Consider the following 22,255-nt stretch of genomic DNA (forward strand, 5'->3'; position numbering starts at 1 on the left):
AAAAAGTACTGAGTAAAGTGTCTGAATACTTACTTAAAAGTGATACGTTTTTTATTTGTAATCAAATTTGCTAACATTTCTAAAAACCTGTTTTTTATTTGTCATTGTGGGGTATTGTGTGTGGCAAATCATGCCAATATATCCACCAAATACCGGCTTCGAGGGCATTATCACTTTTATACAACGGGTTACCAACATATTCAAATAATTATTGACCTATTTTCATTAAAAACGTTATTTTGATTAATTTATTCAAACTATTTCATCCTTCCACAAGATATAATCCCGACACAAATCTAAGGTTGCTACTCAAGCCGGCTGGTCATTCTTCTAACGGTTCGGTTGCTAGAGACGCGACCCAGTTGTTCAGTCTTTTTGTTCTGTATCTATCGTTCGTTCTAAATGTTCCATTGCCATACTGGCTGGCAACGTTCTTATCGCTTGCTTGCTAGCTAGCCAACTACGGCTAACTTACAGTCACGTCAAACAGTGCAGCCAGAATAACAGCAAAGTAGCTGCATTTGCATAAGCTGTTTTCTAGAGTCATTTATTTGGATACATCTATAACAATGAGCTAATGAGGCGCGATTTCACCTGGCATAGAAGATGTGCTCACTCTTCAGGACACTGTTGTTCAGAGGAGCTGGCCAACAACACAGCTAACACAAATCACTTCTTCAGTTCTGCAGAAACAAGGTGAGCTCTGCCCTGTTCTGCAGAAACAAGGTGAGCTCTGCCCTGTTCTGCAGAAACAAGGTGAGCTCTGCCCTGTTCTGCAGAAACAAGGTGAGCTCTGACCTGTTCTGCAGAAACAAGGTGAGCTCTGCCCTGTTCTGCAGAAACAAGGTGAGCTCTGCCCTACATCAGTCAACTCCATATAAAGAAGCCAAATGCTTGACTTGCAGTTTGATGTCCTTCCTTAGGTTTTTAGCAGTAGATTAACTGAAATAATCAGTTTTTAAAAGACTGTGCTTTGATCTATATGGACCAGTCGGGATAAGGTATAATACTGTTAAGGAATAATACTGTTAATATTTATACAGAATATTGTTAATATACTCTGAGGAATGTGGAGGAGAATAGCAGTGCTAGCTAACCCCCTGGGCTAAGAGTATTCATAGATTACTTTAATGCCCTTCTCATCTAAAGGTGAATACCTATTTATAGCTTTAATACATATATTCTCATCTAAAGGTGAATACATCTTTATAGCTTTAATCAATCAAATTGGGTTTTAGGCTGGGTTTCTGTAGAAGCATTTTGTGACATCTGCTGATGTAAAAAATAGATGTATAAATACATTTGATTGATTTATAGCTTTACCACATGTCTTGGGGGGGGGGGGGGTCCACATACTTTTGGCCATGTAATGCATATTCTCATCTAAAAGGTGAATACCTCTTTATAGCTTTAAGACAGTAGTGTGAGAGTGGACATGATCATTTACCGGGATGCCGTCACTTTCACAGCGTGAATGCCACGAAACATGCACACCACCACTGTCTGGCGCCATGCTGATAAATCTATACCCCAAGGCATGCTGGGACTGGAGATGAGTCGTGAGGCAGCCATCATTAATATTTGGGCAGCGGGCGGCACATGGACACACGTCTGAGACGACTTCACACGCGGGCGAGAGAACGGAGAGAAAGAGGACGGAGAGAAAGAGGACGGAGAGAAAGAGGACGGAGGAGAGAAAGAGGACGGAGGAGAGAGGACGGAGGAGCAGGCTTATGCCTGCAGGCTCCGCTCCAGGTGAAAGTGAATGATTTAATGTGTGGTCCTGTCTGTAACAAAGGGTAGTTGGAAGAGGAGTGTGAGAGGTCCTGTCTGTAAAATAAGGTAGTTATACCTGCCTCAATGTCACCACCACATCATAAAAGTGACAGTTTATTGATCACAGCCTCTGTCCCCTCGTTCCCTAGTCCATCACTTCTGTTTGAACAGGTTGGCTGCCTGTCCACGCCGCCATTTTAGACTGCAGAGAACTCTCGCAGTCTGTCTCTCTCTCCCTCCCTCTCTCACGGAGTCTCCCCGTCTGGAAAATCTACAGGGCTAGTATTTCATCTAGTATTTAAAAGGTGAGAAGTGGGTAAACACTGAGAGGAGTTTAAAGAGACTGCTGCAGCAGAATTATGATGGCATTTAAATGCCAAGTGGCAGCGAGGGTGTGTATAATATATCTTTATGGCTTGTTGCTTTTAGCTGGGCTGGCTGGCCGGTTGGACTAACGGAGGTTACTGGCTTGTTGCTTTTAGCTGGGCTGGCTGGCTGGCTGGACTAACGGAGGTTACTGGCTTGTTGCTTCTAGCTGGGCTGGCTGGCTGGCTGGCTGGACTAACGGAGGTTACTGGCTTGTTGCTTCTAGCTGGGCTGGCTGGCTGGCTGGCTGGACTAACGGAGGTTACTGGCTTGTTGCTTCTAGCTGGGCTGGCTGGCTGGCCGGTTGGACTAACGGAGGTTACTGGCTTGTTGCTTTTAGCTGGGCTGGCTGGCTGGCTGGACTAACGGAGGTTACTGGCTTGTTGCTTCTAGCTGGGCTGGCTGGCTGGCTGGCTGGACTAACGGAGGTTACTGGCTTGTTGCTTCTAGCTGGGCTGGCTGGCTGGCTGGCTGGACTAACGGAGGTTACTGGCTTGTTGCTTCTAGCTGAGCTGGCTGGCTGGCTGGACTAACGGAGGTTACTGGCTTGTTGCTTCTAGCTGGGCTGGCTGGCTGGTTGGACTAACAGAGGTTACTGGCTTGTTGCTTTTAGCTGGGCTGGCTGGTTGGACTAACGGAGGTTACTGGCTTGTTGCTTCTAGCTGGGCTGGCTGGCTGGTTGGACTAACGGAGGTTACTGGCTTGTTGCTTCTAGCTGGGCTGGCTGGCTGGTTGGACTAACAGAGGTTACTGGCTTGTTGCTTTTAGCTGGGCTGGCTGGTTGGACTAACGGAGGTTACTGGCTTGTTGCTTCTAGCTGGGCTGGCTGGCTGGTTGGACTAACGGAGGTTACTGGCTTGTTGCTTCTAGCTGGGCTGGCTGGCCGGTTGGACTAAAGGAGGTTACTGGCTTGTTGCTTCTAGCTGGGCTGGCTGGCTGGTTGGACTAACAGAGGTTACTGGCTTGTTGCTTCTAGCTGAGCTGGCTGGCCGGTTGGACTAACGGAGGTTGCTGTGCGTCAGACAGCTGCTGGAGCAGAGGGGTACTGAGAACAAGGTGACAGCTGGTACAGCGCCTCTGGTCTCACACACATGCAGATGGCTGTTTATTAATTACAGGAGAGAGAGAGGAGAAAGGGGCGAGATAGGGAAAGCAAGAGAGGGGAGAGAGATTGACCACTGTAAATACAACCTATATTTATCTGCTTATTTATTTTCCCTTTCGTACTTCAACTATTTGCACAGTTACAACACTGTACATAGTCATAATATAATATTTGAAATGTCTCTACTATTTTAGTGTAATGTTTACTGTTCATTTCTGATTGTTTATTTCCCTTTTGTTTATTATCTACTTCACTTGCTTTGGCAATGTTAACATACGTTTCCCATGCCAATAAAGCCCATTGAATTGAGAGGAGTGCTCGAGAGATAGGCAGAGATAGGCAGAGATAGGCAGAGATAGCCAGAGATAGGCAGAGATAGGCAGAGATAGGCAGAGATAGGCAGAGAAAGGCAGAGATAGGCAGAGATAGGCAGAGATAGGCAGAGATAGCTAGATAGCCAGAGATAGGCAGAGATAGCCAAAGATAGGCAGAGATAGCTAGATATAGGCAGAGATAGGCAGATATAGCCAGAGATAGCCAGAGATAGGTAGAGAGAAAGGGAAGAGATGCTCTAGACACACACACTCCCCTCATACAGAACACCTCACACACACAACACCTCACACACACTTCACACAAACACACTGCTTCTTCCTCCCTGAGGCATGTGGCACCAGCAGTGACCTCCCATCATCACCCGGCTTCCTCCCTGGGGGCCTCCTTCCCGGGACCCTCATTCACAGCTCAGAGAGAGAGGCGCCTCATGTTAATACAGATATGAGTGGGGGTAGTAACATCTCAAATGGTGCTTCATTTGGACATTTCTTCTCTGTCATCAACGGAGTCTCTGGGTTTTAAACCTCTGGCACTAGCAAGCACTGGCTGGAAACCATGCTACAGAGCCTTAGTGGACACCATGCCGCAGAGCCTTAGTGGACACCATGCCGCAGAGCCTTAGGGGACACCATGCCGCAGAGCCTTAGGGGACACCATGCCGCAGAGCCTTAGTGGACACCATGCCGCAGAGCCTTAGTGGACACCATGCCGCAGAGCCTTAGGGGACACCATGCCGCAGAGCCTAAGGGGACACCATGCCGCAGAGCCTTAGTGGACACCATGCCGCAGAGCCTTAGTGGACACCATGCCGCAGAGCCTTAGTGGACACCATGCCGCAGAGCCTTAGTGGACACCATGCCGCAGAGCCTTAGTGGACACCATGCCGCAGAGCCTTAGTGGACACCATGCCGCAGAGCCTTAGTGGACACCATGCCGCAGAGCCTTAGTGGACACCATGCCGCAGAGCCTTAGTGGACACCATGCCGCAGAGCCTTAGTGGACACCATGCCGCAGAGCCTTAGTGGACACCATGCCGCAGAGCCTTAGTGGACACCATGCCGCAGAGCCTTAGTGGACACCATGCCGCAGAGCCTTAGTGGACACCATGCCGCAGAGCCTTAGGGGACACCATGCCGCAGAGCCTTAGTGGACACCATGCCGCAGAGCCTTAGTGGACACCATGCCGCAGAGCCTTAGTGGACACCATGCCGCAGAGCCTTAGGGGACACCATGCCGCAGAGCCTTAGTGGACACCATGCTGCAGTGCAGGCAGCACCGTGCAGTTATTATTTTTTGGGTGTGTGCCAAGAGAACAAAGCAAGCATACTCCTTAGTCCCTCTCTGAGGAACCAGCCCTTTTTAAAGCAGCAAATTAACATCTCATTTCTCTTTCACAAAAAATGGCAATTTAGCCAATTTGGAGGTGAAAAGATGCAGTTTAAAATCGAATATGTTTTAAATGGCTTCTTCATTAAATCCATTAAAGTCTCTGACAATTGCCTCCTATATCTTTTAACATGATCAATCTCTGGGAATCAGCTAGCAACAACAGACATGATCATATATACAAGCACCATGGCTTTTTATAGGCCTCCTCACACAGCAACACATTTTCCAGGTAGCCTAATTGAGAAATAAACATCAATCCACATATAAATATCAACATTACACTATTCTACTTGGCAGGAAAATAACTCCAGGAGTTCTCCTGTCTGTTTCCTCTGTCTGCTAAACCATTAAAGTCCAGTACATACTATAACATAAATTACCACAATATTAGAGAGAACATTGGGTTAATATACCAAATATCACCAGAGAAATGTAATAGATTAGGCTTGGGCTGTATACAGACTTTCATATTGTCATACCGTCCTTCTCTTATCCCGGGATTTACGGTATTACTGGCATAGCACACAAGGGGGCGCTAAAACGCAACAACAACAGAAAATGCCCGCTGGGCCTCTATTACCACAATGCTAACAAAATTAGCAAAATCACAGACGTTAGCTAAATGCTAACGAGCTAAAATGAACATAAACCAATTGCAAAGACAGGCAAATCCAGCTCAAAGTTTATACAAGCATAGCTAGTAGCTACCCAATGCCATTTTCAGTGAGTGGGGACATTTACAAGCACAAGTGAAGAAGAGAGATTGTGCAAATGAACAAAGTTGTGATGCATGCTTTTCTGAAGGAAGAACAGCATTTGTACACGGAGCAGAGAGGAGAAGAACGGAGGAGAATAAAAATGCTTGTAGGAAGCACAAGGGGGAAAAATGGCAGCTGTACAGACAACTCATCCAGAGCTCTGACTTCTGGCAGAAAGCAGAAAGCCATTATAAGATATCTGATGGCAAACAAGTGTAACTTCATCACCTAATTTGCGCCGCAGATAGATATAGAACGCTATGGACTCACCAGCTCCCACCGTCTACCGTTGTGCTATTTACAAACAAACACGTGACTGGTTCAACTGTTCTGGGGAACTACGGTAAGCTTCATAATGTAAAATAATGTGACAGGTGAAATGAAGAACGCGATCTGCTTTATCTCCAAACGTATTGCACAAGTTGACTGCAGGTATTTACTTAAAAAGTTGCTACAAATATTCAAATGTATTGAAAAACTTCAAAGAAATCATTTTGACGTTATTGAAAAACCATCCCGTGGCTTTTTCCAAATACCCCGGTATACGGTATATACGGTATATACGGTATACCGCCCAAGCCTAATTAGAATAGGGTTGGGAACGTGTTAGACAGAATCAACCGTTGTTATACAGGGAGTCAGATGTTCCCCATTCAATTCAACTTAACTTTAGCCTGCACAGTGACAGATGGCTCTGCATCCACATGCTTTCCTCCCATCTGCCTTCAATATAACAAAGAAAAGTGGCAGACTGCGTTTCCCCAAAACATACGAACGATAATAACATCAAAGAGCTGTTTGAAGAGCCATTATCACCAGGCCTTCGAACAACAGTGGTGGGGGCCTGCAGATAAGAGCAGGCTAGGGGTGACTCAGGGCCAGGGTTAGAGCTCACCTCGGGGCCAGGGTTAGAGCCCAGCTCGGGGCCAGGGTTAGAGCCCAGCTCGGGGCCAGGGTTAGAGCCCAGCTCGGGGCCAGGGTTAGAGCCCAGCTCGGGGCCAGGGTTAGAGCCCAGCTCGGGGCCAGGGTTAGAGCCCAGCTCGGGCCAGGGTTAGAGCCCAGCTCGGGGCCAGGGTTAGAACCCAGCTCGGGGCCAGGGTTAGAGCCCAGCTTGGGGCCAGGGTTATAGGGCCAGGGTTAGAGCCCAGCTCGGGGCCAGGGTTAGAGCCCCGCTTGGGGCCAGGGTTATAGGGCCAGGGTTAGAGCCCAGCTCGGGGCCAGGGTTATAGGGCCAGGGTTAGAGCCCAGCTCGGGGCCAGAGCCCAGCTTGGGGCCAGGGTTATAGGGCCAGGGTTAGAGCCCAGCTCGGGGCCAGGGTTATAGGGCCAGGGTTATAGGGCCAGGGTTATAGGGCCAGGGTTATAGGGCCAGGGTTATAGGACCAGGGTTATAGGACCAGAGGAAGGAAAAGGCTAGTACTCACCAGTTTAAAATCCTGAATGCTACATATGAAGTAGGGAGTGTTGGGCCTGCGGCTCTCCATATATACACAATCTGAAAAAGAGAGAGAGCGCGTGAGTTAGAGGATGAAATAAAAATAAAATGTTATTGGTCACATACACGTGTTTAGCAGATGTTATTGCGGGTGTAGCGAAATGCTTGTGTTTTTCTAGCTCCAACAGTGCAGTAATACCTAACAAGTTCACAACAATACACACTAATCTAGAGTAAAGGATGCTAGGCAGACAGAGTATTATCTGGGAGGCGTTAGCGCTCTGAAGAATTTCTCTTCCAGTCAGATTCAACTGGAATGTGAGTAATATGATGAAGTCGTTTTTTTGGAGCAGGACAAGAGTAGTGACCCAAATGGCACCCTGATCCCTATACGGTGCACTACAGGTCCTGGGTCAGAACAAGTGCACTACATTGGTAATAGTGTGTCTAATGGGACGCAGAGACAAGGTCGCCTTTCCAACAGAGCAAACAGCAGAAACACAGAACCTCAAGGGGAAATCATGCTATTGGTCGCCTTTCCAACAAAGCAAACAGCAGAAACACAGAACCTCAAGGGGAAATCGTGCTATTGGTCGCCTTTCCAACAGCAGAAACACAGAACCTCAAGGGGAAATCGTGCTATTGGTCGCCTTTCCAACAGAGCAAACAGCAGAAACACAGAACCTCAAGGGGAAATCGTGCTATTGGTCGCCTTTCCAACAGCAGAAACACAGAACCTCAAGGGGAAATCGTGCTATTGGTCGCCTTTCCAACAGCAGAAACACAGAACCTCAAGGGGAAATCATGCTATTGGTCGCCTTTCCAACAAAGCAAACAGCAGAAACACAGAACCTCAAGGGGAAATCGTGCTATTGGTCGCCTTTCCAACAGCAGAAACACAGAACCTCAAGGGGAAATCGTGCTATTGGTCGCCTTTCCAACAAAGCAAACAGCAGAAACACAGAACCTCAAGGGGAAATCATGCTATTGGTCGCCTTTCCAACAGAGCAAACAGCAGAAACACAGAACCTCAAGGGGAAATCATGCTATTGGTCGCCTTTCCAACAGCAGAAACACAGAACCTCAAGGGGAAATCGTGCTATTGGTCGCCTTTCCAACAAAGCAAACAGCAGAAACACAGAACCTCAAGGGGAAATCATGCTATTGGTCGCCTTTCCAACAGCAGAAACACAGAACCTCAAGGGGAAATCATGCTATTGGTCGCCTTTCCAACAGCAGAAACACAGAACCTCAAGGGGAAATCGTGCTATTGTTCCACTCCATTTAGAGCGGAGAGGCAGTGTTATAAGGCTGTTTAATACTGGTTTACACACACACACACACACACAGTTCTTATCTCCCCCACCCTGCTCACCTCCCTACACCCCATTAAACATGTCCAGTTACCACTCAAGTTCACAGGTGTGTGTGAACCCCTCCCCCCACCTCTCTCTCACCCCCCGTGGCACGTCTGCGTGCGTGTGTGTGTGTGTGTGTGTGTATGTTACCCCGGTACCAGTGTTTTCCATAAGCACCACTTCATAAATGAACGAGGCTTCTTTTCATTTAAAAGTTTCAATTTGCTAGTCAGAAAAGTCCTCCCGTTGGAATGAACAACATGCATCTTCTAGTGATAGGACAGACGCCTGTCAGTCAAAAAGAGAGCGATGACAGGGACACTGCTGGTTTGTCAGTCTGCTGTCTGTCCCGCCTCTCGGTACTTGTGTTATTTTTTGTGCACTGTGGTTGGCTGCAGTCAAATTTATTTTCACGGCGGAGGGAGACCATGGTGCTTGTTCTTCGTCTCCTTGTGAGTGAATTTACACATCCCATGTAACGTAAGTGTTAACGATAAGTTGAAATCCACTTAGCCTAATAATTTTTTTTCTGGGACATTCATATTATGATTTTTAGATTTTTTTGATTGACGACTGAATAGCTTGCGTTGACTAGTAAGATGTAAAGGAAAAGGTGTCTTACTGACTGAATAAAGTCCATCTCCTATATAGTTATGTCCATGGTAACGTATCGGGACAGTAAACCAAAGATCGGCTGTATTTTCCCAGGATTCGAAGCCCATGTCCGGACTTGCCAGTGACCGCTAAAGTGACTCGTCAGTGTAGCCTAGTGATGGGATGTTCGAACGAACGAACGAACGAACGAACGAACGGCTCTTTTTGAACTGATCTTTTCGGTGAAAGGAACAGAATCGGTCAGAGAACCGTTCATGTAGCTCCTAATTTCGCACACCATTATGCTACCACTGCTTTTTGCCGATTGTCTGCAGACACTTTCTGAAAACACTCGATGAAGATGTTGAACACTCACTGCGACAACAATAGGTAGCGGGAAAGAGAGACTCATTCTGGTCCAAAATACGCTAAAACAAAAACAGATTGAAGGTTATAAAAGCTAATGTCATGATATCTTCCCTCAAAGTCCCACCCACAGTGTATGGACAAAATATCATATCACAATATTTGTATTTTTCTCTCTCGGTATGACTGTATTTTATGTTTCTGAATAATGTTATAAATTATAAATATGCTTTATGAGTAGTTCATGACCCTAGGGTGGCAACACAAACATTGTAAGTGACTTCAAATGGGTCTTTCTTCATTCTGATTGTTTAAAACAGTTCAAGAAAACATTTTAATTTGACAAAACAACAAATTAATAAGTCAGTGAGGAATAATTTGACAGGGTAGGAACTAGAGTATTGGTCAGTGTTTCCAGGTGATCCTAAGTAGATGTTACATTACATGTTTTCTTACTTCATGTAGCTAGCTAACATTCATGTGTCGCCCATTCCTCTCAGATTTAGAAGATACCTATGAACAAACATGCTTAGCTAGGCCTGCACCCGCACTGGTACCAGGGTGTACTGGCTAGCTAGCTACGCTTGCTCTGACGCTTAGTACATTTAGTAAGCTAACTAGCCAGCTAACTAGCGATTAGCAGCTAGGGCAATTTATTTTAGCAACAACTTGCTAAGAAAAGACCAACTAGCAGACAGTAGTTTGCAGGCAGTAAGACACAAAAACGACATGTCATTATAGAACGCTTGTGGAAAGCAGCATCTTGTTGCATCCATCTGACCATGCAGAGTGAACGGTGGAGCAACTGCTCTCTCCTTGAGTGACAGGGCAGGGCTTGGTGTGGTTAGAGGCATGGGACAGGGCTTGGTGTGGTTAGAGGCATGGGGCAGGGCTTGGTGTGGTTAGAGGCATGGGGCAGGGCTTGGTGTGGTTAGAGGCATGGGGCAGGGCTTGGTGTGGTTAGAGGCATGGGGCAGGGCTTGGTGTGGTTAGAGGCATGGGACAGGGCTTGGTGTGGTTAGAGGCATGGGACAGGGCTTGGTGTGGTTAGAGGCATGGGGCAGGGCTTGGTGTGGTTAGAGGCATGGGGCAGGGCTTGGTGTGGTTAGAGGCATGGGGCAGGGCTTGGTGTGGTTAGAGGCATGGGGCAGGGCTTGGTGTGGTTAGAGGCATGGGGCAGGGCTTGGTGTATGGGGCAGGGCTTGGTGTGGTTAGAGGCACGGGGCAGGGCTTGGTGTGGTTAGAGGCATGGGGCAGGGCTTGGTGTGGTTAGAGGCATGGGGCAGGGCTTGGTGTGGTTAGAGGCATGGGGCAGGAGGAGATGGAGAAAGAGGACTCAAGTAGCAAACAGAGTAACCTATAAAAACTAACATTACACGCGCTGGAGTTGCATATCGCATTTAACAAATCAAAATATTGAAATACTGTTATAGAAGGTAAAGAAATAATCCAAACAGGCATCACTACAGGTATATAGTAAAATACGGTACAGATACACACAGCGAGGCGTGGCTTAACGTGACAACACCCCCGAGTAGGGTACAGCCTTAGCCATTATACTGACCTGCTAACACTGACAGTAAAGCTAGTAAATCTGTCTCATTATACTAACGTCACTGTTTGTTTACCCCTAGTTTTTTCACCGGTTAGCTGACGTTAGCTAGCTGACTAGCGAGAAGTTAATCTCGATCTAATTCGCTAGTCTTAGATATGTCGCGTAACTACTTCCAGTCTTTGTGTGCCCGTGAATGGTCTAGGTATTTAGAAAAGTTAAATATTGTTATCTTGACTTGTGTACAAAACATTAGGAAACAGCTGCTCTTTCTATAACAGACGGACCAGGTGAATCCAGGTGAACGCAATGATCCCTTATTTACATTTTAGTCATTTAGCAGACGCTCTTATCCAGAGCCACTTACAGTTAAGTGAGTGCATACATTTTTCATACTGATGTCACTTGTTAAATCCACTTCAAATCAGTGTAGATGAAGGGGAGGAGACAGTTTAAAGAAAAATGTTTAAGCATTGAGACAATTGAGAGATGGATTGTGTATGTGTGAATGGGCAAGACAAAATATTTAAGTGCCTTTGAACAGGGTATGATAGTAGGTCTGCATTGCTTGCTGTTTGGGGTTTTAGGCTGGGTCTCTGTATTGCACTTTGTGACATCTGCTGATGTAAAAAGGGCTTTATAAATAAATGTGATTGATTGATTGATAGGTGCCAGGAGCAGCGATTTGAGTGTGTCATGCTCAACAGAGCGCACACTGGACACTCTGGCCGATGAGCAGGGTTGATCCGAGCGTTCTGACCTCAAAACGGCACTCAAGCGCCCAAGCTAACTGGCTAACATTGGCTAGCTACTTCCAGACAAAGTTGGGATTATGGTTCATTGTTTACCTCTGGATCACATGAAAACAGCCTAACCACCGCTGCTAAATGAGAGAACACCCCACTGACCATTTTACTCACCCTAGCAGAGCTGGTTAGGCTGTTTTCATGTTATCCAGAGCGTTGGTGACTAACTGTGCTGCTGGCAACAACTTAATTACGCTTTTTTTGCCGACGTTTACTGACACCGGCCATATTCAACGGGTGTTAAGCATTCGTAAATTAATAAATGATTCCGCGCTCTGGCATACTCAGACTGAATTTACGAACGCACCCGAAATGGTTACTTGCATAGCGGAGTCTTTTGTTAAGACATGTAGCTAGCTAGCTAGGTAAACAATTAACCATAATCTCAACTCATGATGTTACTACCCTGCATGAATCTGCAGGTAGCAAACCAACCAGGTTCAATGTCAGGTAGCAAACCAACCAGGTTCAATGTCAGGTAGCTAACATTAAGATATAACTAGCCAAGCAAATGGCTCTGAGATACGAATAATAAGATCATACACGTAACGTTAGCTAGCCAGCTAACGTTAGCTAGCTAGCTAACAGTACACTTTAACTTGAAATCCAGGCTCTGTCGTAGCCGGCCGCGACCTGGAGACCCATGGGGCAGCGCACAATTGGCCCAGCGTTGTCCAGGGTAGGGGAGGGAATGGCCGGCAGGGATGTAGCTCAGTTGGTAGAGCATGGCGTTTGCAACGCCATGGTTGTGAGTTCGATTCCCACGGGGGGCCAGTATGAAAAATAAAAATAAATATGTATGCATTAACTGTAAGTCACTCTGGATAAGAGCGTCTGCTAAATGACTAAAATGTAAAATGTAAATGTAAATGAAACCACTGTGTCAAAATTAGAAATGTATAATATCTGAAAATGTAGCTAGCTAGACTATGTTACCCGTATACATCATGCATGGATGGACGGGTCTCCCTGTCACGGATGCCATGTTTGCCCTTAGTTTGAAGATGTAATCCGGAGACAGGTGTTTTCTCCATCTCTTCAGCTATCATAGCAACACTTATGCATCTCCACTACACACTACATTTTTTTTTTTTTTTTTTTTACGCGTTCGACAGGATTACCTACACATACTGACCAGCTCAAATAGACAGAAGCATGCTATATGGCAGACCAATCCGAACTCCTTCTCGGCATGTCCAGCCCACTCATTATCTCAACCAATCATGGCTAGTGGGAAGGTTGCTGTCTATTTAGGTGGCTTAACCAACTAGGCTCGTAATTTAACAATTTTATTCGTATTTACAGATGGCATACACGTTTGTTATTAAGGCACATGAAAGTTCACATGTTCCAGAATGCATTTCTGCCAAAAAAACGCATTTTGATAAAAAAAATAAAAAGTTTACGTTCAAATAACATAGAATTGATCAGAAATACAGTGTAGACATTGCTAATGTTGTAAATGGCTATTGTAGCTGGAAATGGCTGATTTTTTATGGAATATCTATATAGGAGTACAGAGGCCCATTATCAGCAACCATCAGTCAGTCCTGTGTTCCAATGGCATGTTGTGTTTGCTAATCCAAGTTTATCATTTTAAAAAGGCTAATTGATCATTAGAAAACCCTTTTGCAATTATGTTAGCACAGCTGAAAACTGTTGTGCTGATTAAAGAAGCAATAAAACTGGCCTTCTTGAGACTAATTGAGTATCTGGAGCGTCAGCAATTGTGGGTTCGATTACAGGCTCAAAATGGTCAGAAACAAAGAACTTTCTTCTGAAACTCGTCAGTCTATTCTTGTTCTGAGAAATGAAGGCTATTCCATGTGAGAAATTGCAAAGAAACTGAAGATCTCGTACAACGCTGTGTACTACTCCATTCACAGAACAGCGCAAACTGTCTCTAACCAGAATAAAAAGAGGAGTGGGAGGCCCCGGTGCACAACTGAGCAAGAGGACAAATACATTAGTGTCTAGTTTGATAAACAGACGCTTCACAGGTCCTCAACTGGCAGCTTCATTAAATAGTAACCGCAAAACACCAGTCACAACGTCAACAGTGAAGAGGCGACTCCGATATGCTGACCTTCGAGGCAGAGTTGCAAAGAAAAAGCCATATCTCAGACTGGCCAATAAAAAGCAAAGATTAAGATGGGCAAAACTTTTATTTTTATTGGCCAGTGTGAGATATGACATTTTCATATACAGACTTGAATGCCAGATCAGTGATTATTGCAAAAAAGCAGGTTAAAACTATTTTGATGTCCCATGTGGCTCAGTTGATAGAGCAACGACAGGTTCGATTCCCATGGGGGACCAGTACGAATAATTATGAAAATGTATGCACTCACTACTGTAAGTCTGTAGGCTCTGGATAAGAGCATCTGCTAAATGAGTAAAATTGAATAAAAATAATAACATTATGATGAGGCAGGGCTTGCAAACTATTATGGACTACAAAAGGGAAGCACAGCCGCGAGCTGCCCAGTGACACAAGCCTACCAGACGAGCTAAATCACTTCTATGTGCGCTTCGAGGCAAGCAACACTGAAACATGCATGAGAGCACCAGCTGTTCCGTACGACTGTGTGATCACGCGCTCCGTAGCAGATGTGAGTAAGACCTTTAAACAGGTCAACATTCACAAGGCCGCAGGGCCAGACGGATTACCAGGATGTGTACCCCGAGTATGCGCTGACCAACTGGCAAGTGTCTTCACTGACATTTTCAACATGTCCCTGCAGAGTCTGTAATACCTATGTTTCAAGCAGACGACCATAGTCGCTGTGCCCAAGAACACCATGGTAACCTGCCTAAATGACTACCGCCCCGTAGCACTCATGTCTGTAGCCATGAAGTGCTTTGAAAGGCTGGTCATGGCTCACATCAACACCATTATTTCAGAAACCCTAGACCCACTCCAATTTGCATACCACCCCAACAGATCCACAGATGACGCAATCTCTACTGCACTCCACACTGCCCTTTCCCACCTGGACAAAAGGAACACCTACGTGAGAATACTATTAATTGACTACAGCTCAGCATTCAACACCATAGTACCCTCAAAACTCATCACTAAGCTAAGGACCCTTGGACTAAACACCTCCCTCTGCAACTGGATCCTGGACTTCCTGACGGGCCGCCCCCAGGTGGTAAGGGTAGGTAACAACACATCTGCCATGCTCTGCGTGCTCTGTCCCCTCCTGTACTCCCTGTTCACCCATGACTGCATGGCCAGGCACGACTCCAACACCATCATTAAGTTTGCAAGACGACACAACAGTGGTAGGGCTGATCACCGACAACGATGAGACAGCCTATAGGGAGGTGGTCAGAGACCTGGCAGTGTGGTGGCAGGATAACAACCTCTCCCTCAACGTGATCAAGACAAAGGAGATGATCGTGGACTCCAGGAAAAGGAGGGCCGAGCACACCCCCATTCTCATCGACGGGGCTATAGTGGAGCAGGTTGAGAGCTTCAAGTTCCTTGGTATCCACTCACCAACTAAATATCATGGTCCAAACACCAAGAGAGTCGTGAAGAGGGCACAACAATGCCTATTCCCCTTCAGGAGACTGAAAATATTTGGCATGGGTCCTCAGATCCTCAAAATGTTCTACAGCTGCACCATTGAGAACATCCTGACTGGTTACATCACCGCCTGGTATGGCAACTGCTCGGCCTCAGACCGCAAGGCACTACAGAGGGTAGTGCGTACGGCCCAGTACATCACTGAACCAGGTTTCCTGCCATCAAAGACCTCTATACCAGGCAGTGTCAGAGGAAGGCCCTAAAAATTGCCAAAGACTCCAGCCACCCTAGTCATAGACTGTTCTCTCTGCTACCGCACGGCAAGCGGTACCGGAGCGCCAAGTCTAGGTCCAAAAGGCTTCTTAACAGCTTCTACCCCCAAGCCATAAGACTCCTGAACAGCTAATGAAATGGCTACCCAGACTATTTGCATTGACCCCCCCCCTCGACTAACCTGGGCCTCCGCACATTGACTCTGTACCGGTACCCTCTGTATATAGCCTCGTTACCGTTATTTTATTGTTGCTCTTTAATTATTTGTTAATTTTCTATTTTCTACTTCTTTTGTTATATATATATATATATATACAGTCATGGCCAAAATTGTTGGCACCCCTGAAATTTTTCCAGAAAATGAAGTATTTCTCACAGAAAAGTATTGAAATTACACGTTTTGCTATGCACATGTTTATTTCCTTTGTGTGTATTGGAATAACACAAAAAAAACAGGAAAAAAGCAAATTTGACATAATTTCACACAAAACTCAAAAAATGGGCCGGACAAAATGATTGGCACCCTTAACTTAATATTTAGTTGCACACCCTTTGGAAAAAATAACTGAAATCAGTCGCTTCCTATAACCATCAATAAGCTTCTTACACCTCTCACCCGGAATTTTGGACCACTCTTCTTTTGCAAACTGCTCCAGGTCTCTCATATTGGATGGGTGCCTTTTCCCAACAGCAATTTTAAGATCTCTCCACAGGTGTTCAATGGGATTAAGATCTGGACTCATTGCTGGCCACTTCAGAACTCTCCAGCGCTTTGTTGCCATCCATTTCTGGGTGCTTTTTGAAGTATGTTTGGGGTCATTGTCCTGCTGGAAGACCCATGATCTCGGACGCAAACCCAGCTTTCTGACACTGGGCCCTACATTGCGACCCAAAATCCTTTGGTAATCCTCAGATTTCATGATGCCTTGCACACAGTCAAGGCACCCAGTGCCAGAGGCAGCAAAACAACCCCAAAACATATTTGAACCTCCACCATATTTGACTGTAGGTACTGTGTTCTTTTCTTTGAAGGCTTCATTACATTTTCGGTAAACAGTAGAACGATGTGCTTTACCAAAAAGCTCTATCTTGGTCTCATCTGTCCATAAGACGTTCTCCCAGAAGGAATCTGGCTTACTCATGTACATTTTGGCAAACTGTAGTCTTGCTTTTTTATGTCTCTGTGTCAGCAGTGGGGTCCTCCTGGGTCTCCTGCCATAGCGTTTCATTTCATTCAAATTTCGACGTATAGTTCGCGCTGACACTGATGCACCCTGAGCCTGCAGGACAGCTTGAATTTCTTTGGAACTTGTTTGGGGCTGCTTATCCACCATCCGGACTATCCTGCGTTGCAACCTTTCATCAATTTTTCTCTTCCGTCCACGTCCAGGGAGATTAGCTACAGTGCCATGGGTTGCAAACTTCTTGATCATGTTGCGCACTGTGGACAAAGGAACATCTAGATCTCTGGAGATGGACTTGTAACCTTGAGATTGTTGATATTTTTCCACAATTTTGGTTCTCAAGTCCTCAGACAGTTCTCTTTTCCTCTTTCTGTTCTCCATGCTTAGTGTGGCACACACAGAAACACAATGCAAAGACTGAGTCAACTTCTCTCCTTTTTATCTGCTTTCAGGTGTGATTTTTAGATTGCCCACACCTGTTACTTGCCCCAGGTGAGTTTAAAGGAGCATCACATGCTTGGAACAAACTTATTTATCCACAATTTTGAAAGGGTGCCAATAACTTTGTCCGGCCCATTTTTTTAGTTTTGTGTGAAATTATGTCAAATTTGCTTTTTTCCTGTTTTTTTTTGTGTTATTCCAATACACACAAAGGAAATAAACATGTGCATAGCAAAACATGTGTAATTTCAATACTTTTCTGTGAGAAATACTTCATTTTCTGGAAAAATTTCAGGGGTGCCAACAATTTTGGCCATGACTGTATATATACACATACACATACACACACTGCTCAAAAAAATAAAGGGAACACTAAAATAACACATCCTAGATCTGAATGAATAATCTTATTAAATACTTTTTTCTTTACATAGTTGAATGTGCTGACAACAAAATCACACAAAAATTATCAATGGAAATCAAATTGATCAACCCATGGAGGTCTGGATTTGGAGTCACCCTCAAAATTAAAGTGGAAAACCACACTACAGGCTGATCCAACTTTGATGTAATGTCCTTAAAACAAGTCAAAATGAGGCTCAGTAGTGTGTGTGGCCTCCACATGCCTGTATGACCTCCCTACAACGCCTGGGCATGCTCCTGATGAGGTGGCGGATGGTCTCCTGAGGGATCTCCTCCCAGACCTGGACTAAAGCATCCGCCAACTCCTGGACAGTCTGTGGTGCAACGTGGCGTTGGTGGATGGAGCGATACATGATGTCCCAGATGTGCTCAATTGGATTCAGGTCTGGGGAATGGGCGGGCCAGTCCATAGCATCAATGCCTTCCTCTTGCAGGAACTGCTGACACACTCCAGCCACATGAGGTCTAGCATTGTCTTGCATTAGGAGGAACCCAGGGCCAACCGCACCAGCATATGGTCTCACAAGGGGTCTGAGGATCTCATCTCGGTACCTAATGGCAGTCAGGCTACCTCTGGCGAGCACATGGAGGGCTGTGCGGCCCCCCAAAGAAATGCCACCCCACACCATGACTGACCCACCGCCAAACCGGTCATGCTGGAGGATGTTGCAGGCAGCAGAACGTTCTCCATGGCGTCTCCTGACTCGTGACTCTGTCACGTGCTCAGTGTGAACCTGCTTTCATCTGTGAAGAGCACAGGGCGCCAGTGGCGAATTTGCCAATCTTGGTGTTCTCTGGCAAATGCCAAACGTCCTGCACGGTGTTGGGCTGTAAGCACAACCCCCACCTGTGGACGTCGGGCCCTCATACCACCCTCATGGAGTCTGTTTCTGACCGTTTGAGCAGACACATGCACATTTGTGGCCTGCTGGAGGTCATTTTGCAGGGCTCTGGCAGTGCTCCACCTGCTCCTCCTTGCACAAAGGCGGAGATAGCAGTCCTGCTGCTGGGTTGTTGCCCTCCTACGGCCTCCTCCACGTCTCCTGATGTACTGGCCTGTCTCCTGGTAGCGCCTCCATGCTCTGGACACTACGCTAACAGACACAGCAAACCTTCTTGCCACAGCTCGCATTGATGTGCCATCCTGGATGAGCTGCACTACCTGAGCCACTTGTGTGGGTTGTAGACTCCGTCTCATGCTACCACTAGAGTGAAAGTACCGCCAGCATTCAAAAGTGACCAAAACATCAGCCAGGAAGCATAGGAACTGAGAAGTGGTCTGTGGTCACCACCTGCAAAACCAGTCCTTTATTGGGGGTGTCTTGCTAATTGCCTATAATTTCCACCTGTTGTCTATTCTATTTGCACAACAGCATGTGAAATTTATTGTCAATCAGTGTTGCTTGCTAAGTGGACAGTTTGATTTCACAGAAGTGTGATTGACTTGGAGTTACATTGTGTTGTTTAAGTGTTCCCTTTATTTTTTTGAGCAGTGTATATATATATATATATATATATATACACACAGTACCAGTCAAATGTTTGGACACACCTACTCATTCAAGGGTTTTTCTTTATTTTTACTATTTTCTACATATGGAATCATGTAGTAACCAAAAAACTGTTAAACAAATCAAAATATATTTTATATTTGGGGAGGTATACAGAAGATAGCCCTATTTGGTAAAAGACCAAGTCCATATTATGGCAAGAACAGCTCAAATAAGCAAAGAAAAACAACAGTCCTTTATTACTTTAAGAAATGAAGGTCAGTCAATCCTGAAAATTTCAAGAACTTTGAAAGTTTCTTCAAGCGCAGTCGCACAAACCATCAAGCGCTATGATGAAACTGGCTCTCATGAGGACCGCCACAGGAATGGAAGACCCAGAGTTACCTCTGCTGCAGAGGATAAGTTCATTAGAGTTACCAGCCTCAGAAATTGCAGCCCAAATAAATGCTTCACAGAGTTCAAGTAACAGACACATCAACTCTTCAGAGGGGACTGTGTGAATCAGGCCTTCATGGTTGAATTGCTGCAAAGAAACCACTACTAAAGGACACCAATAAGAAGAGACCTGCTTATGCCAAGAAACACGAGCAATCGACATTAGACCGGTGGAAACTTGTCCTTTGGTCTGGAGTCCAAATTTGAGATTTTTGGTTCCAAACGCTGTGTCTTTGTGAGACGCGGTGTGGGTGAACGGATGATCTCCACATGTGTATTTCCCACCGTGAAGCATGGAGGAGGAGGTGTTATGGTGTGAGGGTGCTTTGCTGGTGACACTGTCTGATTTATTTAGAATTCAAGGCACACTTAACCAGCATGGCTACCACAGCATTCTGCAGCGATACACCATCCCATCTAGTTTGGGCTTAGTGGGACTATCATTTGTTTTTCAACAGGACAATGACCCAACACACCTCCAGGCTGTGTAGGGGCTATTTGACCAAGAAGGAGAGTGATGGAGTGCTGCAACAGATGACCTGGCCTCCACAATCCCCCGACCTCAACCCATTTGAGATGGTTTGGGATGAGTCGGACCGCAGAGTGAAGGAAAAACAGCCAACAAGTGCTCAGCATATGTGGGAACTCCTTCAAGACTGTTGGAAAAGCATTCCATGTGAAGCCGGTTGAGAGAATGCCAAGAGTGTGCAAAGCTGTCATCAAGGCAAACGGTGGCTATTTGAAGAATCTCAAATATAACATATATTTGGATTAGTTTAACACTTTTTCGGTTACTACATGATTCCATATGTGTTATTTCATAGTTTTGATGTCTTCACTATTATTCTACAGTGTAGAAAATAGTAAAAATTAAGAAAAACCCTTGAATGAGTAGGTGTGTCCAAACTTTTGACTGGTACTATATATATAGGGCGGCAGGTAGCTTAGTGGGTAAGAGCGTTGTGCCAGTAACCGAAAGGTCGCTGGTTCTAATCCCCGAGCCGACTAGGTGAAAAAATCTGTCGATGTGCCCTTGAGCAAGGCACTTAACCCTAATTGCTCCTGTAAGTCGCTCTGGATAAGAGCGTCTGCTAAATGACCAACAAAAAAAAATATATATATATATATATATACACATTGGGGAGAACAAGTATTTGATACACTGCCGATTTTCCTACTTACAAAGCATGTAGAGGTCTGTAATTTTTTATCATAGGTACACTTCAACTGTGAGAGACGGAATCTAAAACAAAAATCTAGAAAATCACGTTGTATGATTTTTAAGTAATTAATTTGCATTTTATTGCATGACATAAGTATTTGATCACCTACCAACCAGTAAGAATTCCGGCTCTCACAGACCTGTTAGTTTTTCTTTAAGAAGCCCTCCTGTTCTCCACTCATTACCTGTATTAACTGCACCTGTTTGAACTCGTTACCTGTATAAAAGACACCTGTCCACACACTCAATCAAACAGACTCCAACCTCTCCACAATGGCCAAGACCAGAGAGCTGTGTAAGGACATCAGGGATAAAATTCTAAACCTGCACAAGGCTGGGATGGGCTACAGGACAATAGGCAAGCAGATTGGTGAGAAGGCAAAAACTGTTGGCGAAATTATTAGAAAATGGAAGAAGTTCAAGATGACGGTCAATCACCCTCGGTCTGGGGCTCCATGCAAGATCTCACCTCGTGGGGCATCAATGATCATGAGGAAGGTGAGGGATCAGCCCAGAATTACACGGAAGGACCTGGTCAATGACCTGAAGAGAGCTGGGACCACAGTCTCAAAGAAAACCATTAGTAACACACTACGCCGTCATGGATTAAAATCCTGCAGCGCACGCAAGGTCCCCCTGCTCAAGCCAGCGCATGTCCAGGCTCGTCTGAAGATTGCCAATGACCATCTGGATGATCCAGAGGAGGAATGGGAGAAGGTCATGTGGTCTGATGAGACAAAAATAGAGCTTTTTGGTCTAAACTCCACTCGCCGTGTTTGGAGGAAGAAGAAGGATGAGTACAACCCCAAGAACACCATCCCAACCGTGAAGCATGGAGGTGGAAACATCATTCTTTGGGGATGCTTTTCTGCAAAGGGGACAGGACGACTGCACCGTATTGGGGGGAGGATGGATGGGGCCATGTATCGCGAGATCTTGGCCAACAACCTCCTTCCCTCAGTAAGAGCATTGAAGATGGGTCGTGGCTGGGTCTTCCAGCATGACAACGACCCGAAACACACAGCCAGGGCAACTAAGGAGTGGCTCCGTAAGAAGCATCAAGGTCCTGGAGTGGCCTAGCCAGTCTCCAGACCTGAACCCAATAGAACATCTTTGGAGGGAGCTGAAAGTCCGTATTGCCCAGCGACAGCCCTGAAACCTGAAGGATCTGGAGAAGGTCTGTATGGAGGAGTGGGCCAAAATCCCTGCTGCAGTGTGTGCAAACCTGGTCAAGACCTACAGGAAACGTATGATCTCTGTAATTGCAAACAAAGGTTTCTGTACCAAATATTAAGTTCTGCTATTCTGATGTATCAAATACTTATGTCATGCAATAAAATGCAAATTAATTACTTTAAAATCATACAGTGATTTTCTGGATTTTTGTTTTA

General features: G+C 45.6%; 1 protein-coding gene across 6 annotated transcripts in view; it reads right to left on the reverse strand.

Annotated features, from left to right (window-relative positions):
* rerea (arginine-glutamic acid dipeptide (RE) repeats a) overlaps positions 1–22,255 on the reverse strand; it is a 252,759-nt gene that overhangs the window by 136,572 nt on the left and 93,932 nt on the right. For all 6 annotated transcript variants that reach the window (XM_045207289.1, XM_045207290.1, XM_045207288.1 and 3 more), the window contains exon 3: positions 7,154–7,224. In XM_045207289.1, the coding sequence (XP_045063224.1) occupies positions 7,154–7,224 (71 nt within the window). The remainder of the gene's footprint in view (positions 1–7,153; positions 7,225–22,255) is intronic.

Source organism: Coregonus clupeaformis, chromosome 24, assembly GCF_020615455.1.
Source record: "Coregonus clupeaformis isolate EN_2021a chromosome 24, ASM2061545v1, whole genome shotgun sequence".
Classification (NCBI taxonomy): Eukaryota; Metazoa; Chordata; class Actinopteri; order Salmoniformes; family Salmonidae; genus Coregonus; species Coregonus clupeaformis.